This window comes from Dipodomys merriami, unplaced genomic scaffold, assembly GCF_024711535.1.
Source record: "Dipodomys merriami isolate MVZ:Mamm:240054 unplaced genomic scaffold, mDipMer1.0.p SCAF_29, whole genome shotgun sequence".
NCBI lineage: Eukaryota > Metazoa > Chordata > Mammalia > Rodentia > Heteromyidae > Dipodomys > Dipodomys merriami.
The window spans coordinates 8,789,210-8,797,322 of NW_027204381.1; the positions used below are offsets into that span (position 1 = coordinate 8,789,210).

Here is an 8,113-nt window from a genome sequence, read left to right on the forward strand (position 1 = left end):
TTAGCCTCGCTCCAGGCGTGCTTCTCGGAAGAGAGGACTACAACTCCCAAAAATCCTCGGTGGCAGGCACCAATGAGACCTGTAGTCCACGGAACCCTTAGGCTGCGTGCCGGTGGGCGGGGGGGGGGCGCAGGGGGGGGGGCGGGCTCCGCGTCTGCGCAGATCCCGTGTTTGTGTGAGGTGGAGAAGCGTGGTCACGAGAGCGGGGGACGTTGCGGAGAACTGGAGAGGATTTAGGTGAGGTTATCTCATAGGTGGCCGGGGAAAAGGCCCTCGGGGCTTGTAAGCGCTGTGGGCTCGCAGGTCAGCCCTTTACCCTTCCCGTTGCCTTCTTTTTGCCGCGCGCAGGCTCTGGAGGACGGCTGAACGGCTTCTGGCCGCTCCCGGTAGACTCCGGAAATCTGTCCGTCCGCCCCTCGCCGAGCCCATGGCAAGACCCCGGAAGAGGCAGGCTGGGGCCGCCAGCTCAGGTGAGCTGCCCGAGACGGCAGAAAAGGCGGTCCCTCTGAACAGCGTTTCTCTGAGGCCGGTTCAGGAGTGTTCGCTTTAAGCTGGGCACAGTGGCGCACGCTTGTAATCCCAGCACTGGGGAGGTGGAGGCAGGAAGATTAGGAATTCGAGGCCAGTTTGTCTCCCCTGCCCTTCCCCCCCCCCCCCGTGTTCATTTTCCATTCCCTTAACCTCCTCCCATCCTTTTCTTTTCCCTCCAAGTTTCTTCTTGCTTGTTCACCCAAACCACAGTTATTAAGCACTAAGAGTATTTGTTATACGGAGTCCAAAGTACCTAGGTAAAAAGGTAATTCCCGGGCTGGGAAGGTGGCTCAGTGGTAGAGTGCTTGCCTTGCATGCCTGAGGCCCTGGGTTCGATTCCTCAGCACCATATAAGAAAAAAGCCAGAAGTGGCGCTGTGGCTCAAGTGGTAGAGCGCTAGCCTTGAGCTGAAGAGCTGAGGGGCAGCGCCCAAGCCCAGAGTTCAGGCCCCACGACCGGACCCCCCCCAAAAAAAATTTTTTTTAAAAGGTAATTCCCTTTAAGACAACGTGGGTGGAACTGGTGATCATCATTTTAAGTGAATAAGCAAGGCATAGACGGTAATCATGTGTGTGTATGTATGTGTGTGTATATATACCTCACTCCTATGTGGAATACAAAATACGTTGATCTCGTGGAAGAGTTGACAGTAAGTGGTTGCTGGAGGCCAGAAGAGTTGAGCAGAATGAAGGATGGGGAGTGGCTGGTCAATGGCTACTAAGTTCAGTTGTGCTATTGCACAGGAAGGTGACTATAGATGATGTACCGTACATTTCAAAAGGCTGTAAGAAAGAATTTAGAATGTCATCTCTATAAGGAAATTATGAATGTTTCAGGAGATAGATTTATTCAACCTGATTGAAACATTACACAATCTGTACATGTATCAAGATGTCACATGGAATCACAATATGTGCAGTTTTCATGTCTTATCTATCAGTTAAAATTTTAAATTAAAAAAGAATTGATTTGCTGGGTGCGGTGGCTCACGCCTGTAATCCTAGCTACTCAGGAGGCTGAGATCTGAGGATCACAGTTCTAAGCCAGCCTGGGCAGGAAAGGCCATGAGACTCTTATCTCCAGTAAACCACTAGAAAACTGGAAGTGGTGCAATGACTCAAGCAGAAGACACTCGTCTTGAACTGAAGAGTGCAGGGACAGCGCCCAAGCCCAGAGTTCAAGCCTCACAACTGACAAAAAAAAAAAAAAAAAAGAAAAGAAAAAAGAAAGAAAGAATTGATTAAAAAGTGAGGATGAAAGAAATACAATTCCTTTTCCAAAATAAAATGTTTTAGACCACCTCAAACATGCAAAAAGGTGTAAGTGAAATCTGGGAGACTGGACTGTTGGATATAATAAAAGGGAAACATCACAGGGAAGGCCTTGAAACGGAAGTAGAATTTCAGTTTAGCTTAAAGAATGGGAAGGCTTGCCTCATTAAATTGATAATCCAGGGATACCCTGTTAGGCAGGTTTTTCTGTCTATTTCCTCATAGATAAACTGAAGTTTCATATGTATAAGACCAGGATGCTACTACTGCTAGTACTCCTACAATCCAGGATCTGAATCTAGGTATGATACTGAAGGGTACACTTTCCCACGATAGCACATTACCTGCTAGCAAGGATTATGGGACATCTTTTCTTTTCGGTTCTGGTCCTATAGCTTGAACTCAAGGCTTGGGTACTGTCCCTAGTGCTCTATCACTTGAGCCAAAGCTCTACTTCTGGCGTTTGGGTAGTTTTTTAGAGATAAGTGTCTAACAGGCTTTCCTGTCTGGGCTGGCTTTGAACAATGATCCTTCGATCTCAGCTTTTTAAGTAGCTAGCATTATAATCTTGACCCAGCAATGCCTGTCTCATGATCTTTGCTTTTTGCATTACTATCACAGATAAGAAGGGACTTTCAGGAAAACGTTCCAAAACTTCAAACTCAGGCAAAGCATTGACTAAAGAGGAAAACTGTAGCCCTCAGAAGACTTCAGCCCCTAAAAATGGTGGGAAGAATGTGAGCAAGTACTGGCTGATGAAGTCAGAGCCAGAGAGCCGGCTAGAGAAAGGTGTTGATGTGAAGGTGAGACTATCTGGCTACAAATCCTTCATGCTGTTGTTTCTTAAATGAAAAGTGAATGTGAGACTACATAGGGTTCTACCACCAGCTTACCTCTGAAGGGTGGGAAAGGTGAAAATGAATAAAACCAGCAGAATTTATTACCATCAATTACAAGTTGAATATTAACCAAAATGCCTTGGACCAGATGTGCAGATGTGTTTCATAGTTTGGATTTTTTTTTTTTTTTTGGAGTATTTGGGAAGTTTTGCTTGTTTTTGTCGGTCGTGGGGCCTGAACCCTGGGCCTGGGCGCTGTCCCTCAGCTCTTGCACTTAAGGCAAGAGCCTTGAGCCACTTCAGGCTTTTTCTGCTTAATGTGGTGCTGAGGAATCGAACTCAGGGCCTCATGCATGCAAGGCAAGCACTCTACCACTGAGCCACCTTCCTAGCCCCATGTGTGGGAAGTTGTACAGGTTGAGCATATCTAATCAAAATATCTGAATCTAAAACTTTTGCATATCGGTACATTTCAGAACATTTAGGATTTCAGATATCCAGATTAGGCATGTTCAGACTCTTATCTGTTTTGTAACTAGATTCTATCCAGGTAGGCCTAGGCAAACTTCTGTGAAGTGCAAGATAGTAAATATTGTAGGCCTGGGGGTTTTATAGTTTCTGTTGAAACTGCCTGTATGGTAGGAAATTGGCCATAGTACATAAACAAGTATAGTTGTGTTCAAGTAAAACTGTGTGGGGTTAGATCCTAAAGCCTACTAGTTTGCCAGCTTCAGTGTTTCTGTAAATTTTTTGTTGTTGTTCTTGTTTTGAGATAAGAGTTTCACTGTGTCCCTCAAGAAGTCCTCAAGCTCACTAATCCTCCACACTGGAATTGCAGATGCTTACCAACACGCTTGCTTACTAACACGCTTGCCCCTGGCAAGCCCTTATGTGCCTCCTTATTTAATTTGGTATATATTCAGGAAGTAGATAGAAACCAGTGTTAATAACAGCCTGAGAGAAGAAATACATAATACTTCATAAGAGTAATGCCAGAAACCAAGAGATTATCATCTTGGCTATCTATTCAACTAATCCCCTTAATTATCCAAGATCCAAGTAATCCAGGGCTTAAATCCATTCAACTTCAATGGTTCTGTGAAGCTGTTTCCTAGTAAACTACACATTTCTGTTAGAGCTTATAGCACTTTTCAGTGGTAGGGAGGAAACTTCCATATATGCTTACCAATTGGCCTTGACCCTGGTGATTTCATGAATGACTTTATTTCCTCTTGCCTAGTTTGGCATTGATGATCTCAAAGCAGAGCCCAAGCAGACAGCATGCTGGGATGGTGTTCGAAACTACCAGGTAAGGGGATTAGGTGCAAGGCTCCTGAGACTTAGGACTGGGTAAATGTCTACCTCCCCCTCCTCTTGGCCAAAAAGTTGTTTTCCTAGAACCTTAGCCTGAAAAAAAATTTTTAATACTGTATTTACATATATTGTATGAAATCTGTAAGTGACCTGGTTCTGGCCAGTGTCCTAGCACAAGTCTGGATGTTTTGGCAAAGGGACAAACTGATGAGTTGGGAAGAAGTTGAAAAATAGAAAAAGTGATCTAATAAAAGGAGAACTGATTAAAAAAAAAAAAAACTTTTTTTGCCCAAAGCTGGCATTTCCAAGCTGGTAGGGAGGATAATCCCTGTCTCTTCTCCCTTGGATCAGGCTCGGAACTTCCTGAGAGCCATGAAGTTGGAGGAAGAAGCCTTTTTCTACCATAGCAATTGCAAAGAGCCAGGCATTGTGGGACTTATGAAGGTAAGGGGGTTAGGTTGTACATTAAGACCCTCCCTCTTGAGAGAGACTTACTCGTCTAAGGGATACAGCTTAGACAGATAACAAAAGGAGGTGTCTTTCTCCCCAGGAACAGAGACAAGACTGTCCTGTTACCTTCCAATAGGGTAAGAACTAGAATAAATCTTGTTTTCATTTCAGGGCCCACTAGCACACACTTCTTCATCTCTATGTCTTTGTCTCTCACTCAGAAGAAAGCCTGGTGGCAACTTCTCCTATCTAAATTGTTGTTAGTAATAATCATTACTATTTAGTTTTAGAACATGCTTGTAAGACTATAAAATAAAAGCAAGGCTGATTTCCTAACTGTATTTGGCCTAGGCTATAATATTTTTAGACATATGCGTACTGATTGGCTGGCTGTATAGCAAGGGGGAAGGTGGGTACAAATGGGTAGAGTAAGAATGAAAGTTAGATTTTTATTCATGATTGGCTATGGAGCTGAAATGATGAGAAACTTTGGATGTTGTTTCAGATTGTTAAGGAGGCTTACCCAGATCACACACAGTTTGACAAAAACAATCCTCATTATGACCCATCCAGCAAAGAGGACAACCCCAAATGGTCCATGGTAAAGACTCCTGTTCTATTTTGTGAGCAGGGAAAGGTGGATGAAGGGAGAAGGGCAGGATACAAGAAGCACAGCCAAGTCTTGCTCAATTGAGGATATGCTGATTTAGGTCATTAGAACAGAATTGGCAGCCTTATCCCCGGGAGCTTCCTGCAAGCAGCCAAAAACCATTATGCGTTGGCATAAGGCACATGCCATTGTCCCAGCACTCAGGAGGTGGAGGCTGGAGGATTGTTTGAGCCCAGGCATGTAAGGCCAGCCTCGGCAATATGACAAATGTTGCAGAGCCTGGCTAGACAAACCTTTGACCCGTAAACTGATGTCACATAGGTGGATGTACAGTTTGTACGGATGATGAAGCGTTTCATCTCCCTGGCTGAGCTCAAAACCTACCACCAGACTCATAAAACAACTGGTGGCCCCTTAAAAAATATGGCGCTCTTCACTAGGCAGAGACTTTCAATTCAACCGCTGACCCAAGGTAAGAATGGGCCCCTTCCCTTATCCATACATTAGAACTGCCCCCCATGAGTTCACTCACTAGCTGATTAAACTTGCACACAGTAGTAAATCCTTTTGAATCAGTATCTTCACTTGTGAGACCTTTGAGGGAGGAGGTCCTGAGTTTCCCATTGCTATGTGCCCAGTATCCAAATCCTTGGCATTTTAAAAACATCTTTATCATTTTTGAATGAATAGCTGCCTGATGCAGTATCGCACCAAAGATCTACTGGAGCCTGCCATTCACTTTCTTGTTCAGGAAGAAACCTATTTCTTCTTTTTATCCCTTTTTGTTTCTGGTAGAAGAGTTTGATTTTATTTTGAGCCTGGAGGAAAAGGAACCAAGTTAACTGAGGTATTGCTGTTGGAATGGACACCAAAAAGAGAAAGAAAGAAAGAAGGAAGGAAAGAAGGGGAAAGAAAAGCTTTTAGAAAAAGTTTGCCTATTGAATTCACCTGGGATCATGTACAAATGTGTTTATTTACTTTTTTTTTCAATAAAATGTTTGATACCAAAGTTGAAAGCTTTTCTTCTAAAACTTCATTGGTACCTGGTGCTGGTGGCTCACACCTGTGATCCATGTTACTCGGGAGGCTAAGATCTGAGGATTAAGGTGTGAAGCCAGCCCAGACAGACAAATCTGTGACACTTGTCTGCCAATTTGCCAGCAAAAACACCCCATAAAACAAACAAACAAGAATACCCACCAAAATGCCAGAAGTGGCTGAACTAGTAGAATTCCATCCTTGTGTGAAAAGGCCAAGTGAGAACCAACACTGTACTATCAAAAAGCAAGCAAACAAAACACTTCACCTTCATTGGGTGTGCACATCTCTTAGACCAAGGCTGCTCCTTTGGCCATTGGAAAGATGGAGGGAGCCTCTCCCATCCACCTCTACCCTTGCTGAGATTTACTTAACAAATAGAAAAATGTAGGGATGAGTTTTTTGGTCTTGTAACACTCACTGAAATGCACTTTTAGACCTAAACCAGTCTTTCTCACCAGCCTTTAAAGTCTTACTGAGGTGTAAATGGGTTTTAGAGTTAAGTTGCCAGATAAGAGGTAAAACCTAAATTTGCTTTCCAGCCATGTAATCATCTAAAACAGGTGCTCATCCTTGCTTTTCAGGAGCTGTCCACTGAGAAAGCAGGAGCTGTGGTAGAGTTGGGATGAGAATCTTTCCCTGAGTGTCAGAGGTAGGACATTGTAAGACAAGAGACCACAGAATCTGGTGGACCGTGAGCACAATGCCTCTAAAGCCACAGGGGCTTCCTTTAATTAGAGAGACCATTAAAACAAGTATTCTTTTTAAAATACAGCCATTGAAAAGACAACACATTAAGAAACATGTAAACACTGCAGCTGCGTAATTACAAGTTGCACTGCTTGGTTTAGTACCTGTGCACTCCCAGGTCTGGGAACCTTAAAGGAGGGGGGACAGGAGCTTCCCCTCACTTTCACAGTAGAGAAGAGATGAGAACAGGGGCAGAGTCAGAAAACTAGACCTGGCTGTACACAGTGCAAGAGGAAGCAAATTCTGTCTCTTCTAGTTCTCCCGGAAGGAAGGTTTAGAATGTTAGGAAAATGGGTGAATGAATTTGTGTTGTCAGTTGGGAGGCAGAGGAATTGACAAATGCTTTTTAATTAGAATACTAGCTCTAGTAAAAGGAGGCACACCAGAGCCTAATCTCATGCTCTGAAAAAGGCAATACCACTGAACCCGCCTCCCTCATACACTTAGCTCCAGCCTTGATAATCCAACGGCAGCTGGATGGATGATCTTGCTCCACAGGGATTGTGTATCGCACCTGAACTTGGGGTCTGGCATGGGGGAAGCCTTTGCCTTCCTTGGCTCTGCTGCACCCAGTTAACTTTATGTGTACCCCAGGGCCTTTCCCTTCAGTTCTGTTCCATGATTTCTGTCTAGTCAAGGCCCAAGACTGCAGTTTTCTGAGGAAAAGAGGGGACCCCATTTTCCACACAAACTGAGACAACACAGCAACCAAAGTTCTACTTTCCAAATTGCCAGTAATGCAGATCACTAACTATGGTACCCATGGGCCAGTGGGGTCTGCTTGGTTTTGTATAGAGGGAAGAGAGGCCAATAGGAGAGTAGTTCTGGCCATTCCCAGATGAGACAGGGCAGGCAGTAAACATCTTTACTACTGTAGGCCTGAATACAGAGCAACAGAGAGGGAACTGCCTCTCCCCTAGGGTAACAATATCCAGGAGAATTTTCCTATTTGTGTTTTTCAAAAAAAAAAAGCAAAAAACCAATGGTCCTAACCTTGGGTCAGTGAACTTGTGAAGATGAAGATATAATTTGGCAAGCAGAATTATTCTGAGGTGGTAGCAGAGTCCTTTGTGGGGACCCTAATCTCCCCCCCTTACAAGTAGAGGGAAGAAGGTGCTAGGGATGTGGGGATAAGAACAAAATTTCCAACTGTTTGAAACTAAGCCCTAATTCCCAGACATTAGGTGGGGGGTGGGGAGTGACAGAGTCCACTGCGGGAGGCAAAATGATCCTGGTCCCTGCCAGGACGTCTGCTTCAAGGAGACAACCATCATGCTTAGGGCTTGGGGAACACAACAATACCCTAGCACA

At 44.4% G+C, this 8,113-nt stretch overlaps 1 protein-coding gene across 3 annotated transcripts; it reads left to right on the forward strand.

Moving 5' to 3' along the window:
- The first annotated feature begins 162 nt into the window (after nucleotides 1-162).
- On the forward strand, nucleotides 163-6,736 carry Thyn1 (thymocyte nuclear protein 1). 3 transcript variants are annotated; one of them, XM_070038334.1, is made up of 8 exons: nucleotides 163-237; nucleotides 349-470; nucleotides 2,424-2,605; nucleotides 3,881-3,949; nucleotides 4,306-4,398; nucleotides 4,910-5,005; nucleotides 5,336-5,486; nucleotides 6,637-6,736. In XM_070038334.1, the coding sequence occupies exons 2-8, from the start codon at nucleotides 428-430 to the stop codon at nucleotides 6,648-6,650; spliced, it is 648 nt and encodes a 215-aa protein (XP_069894435.1). In that variant the 5' UTR covers nucleotides 163-237; nucleotides 349-427; the 3' UTR covers nucleotides 6,651-6,736. The 3 variants fall into 3 exon arrangements, with proteins under 3 accessions (XP_069894435.1, XP_069894436.1, XP_069894434.1); XM_070038335.1 differs by lacking the exon at nucleotides 6,637-6,736 and adding an exon at nucleotides 5,705-6,023; XM_070038333.1 differs by lacking the exon at nucleotides 6,637-6,736 and adding an exon at nucleotides 5,810-6,023.
- Nucleotides 6,737-8,113: the final 1,377 nt, after the last annotated feature.

Coding starts and splice junctions, on each gene's coding strand:
- Thyn1 (XM_070038333.1), top strand. CDS start 428: ATGGCAAGACCCCGGAAGAGGCAGGCTGGGGCCGCCAGCTCAG. Junction 5,006..5,335: donor ACAACCCCAAATGGTCCATG/GTAAAGACTCCT, acceptor GATGTCACATAG/GTGGATGTACAGTTTGTACG. Junction 5,487..5,809: donor AATTCAACCGCTGACCCAAG/GTAAGAATGGGC, acceptor TGTTTCTGGTAG/AAGAGTTTGATTTTATTTTG.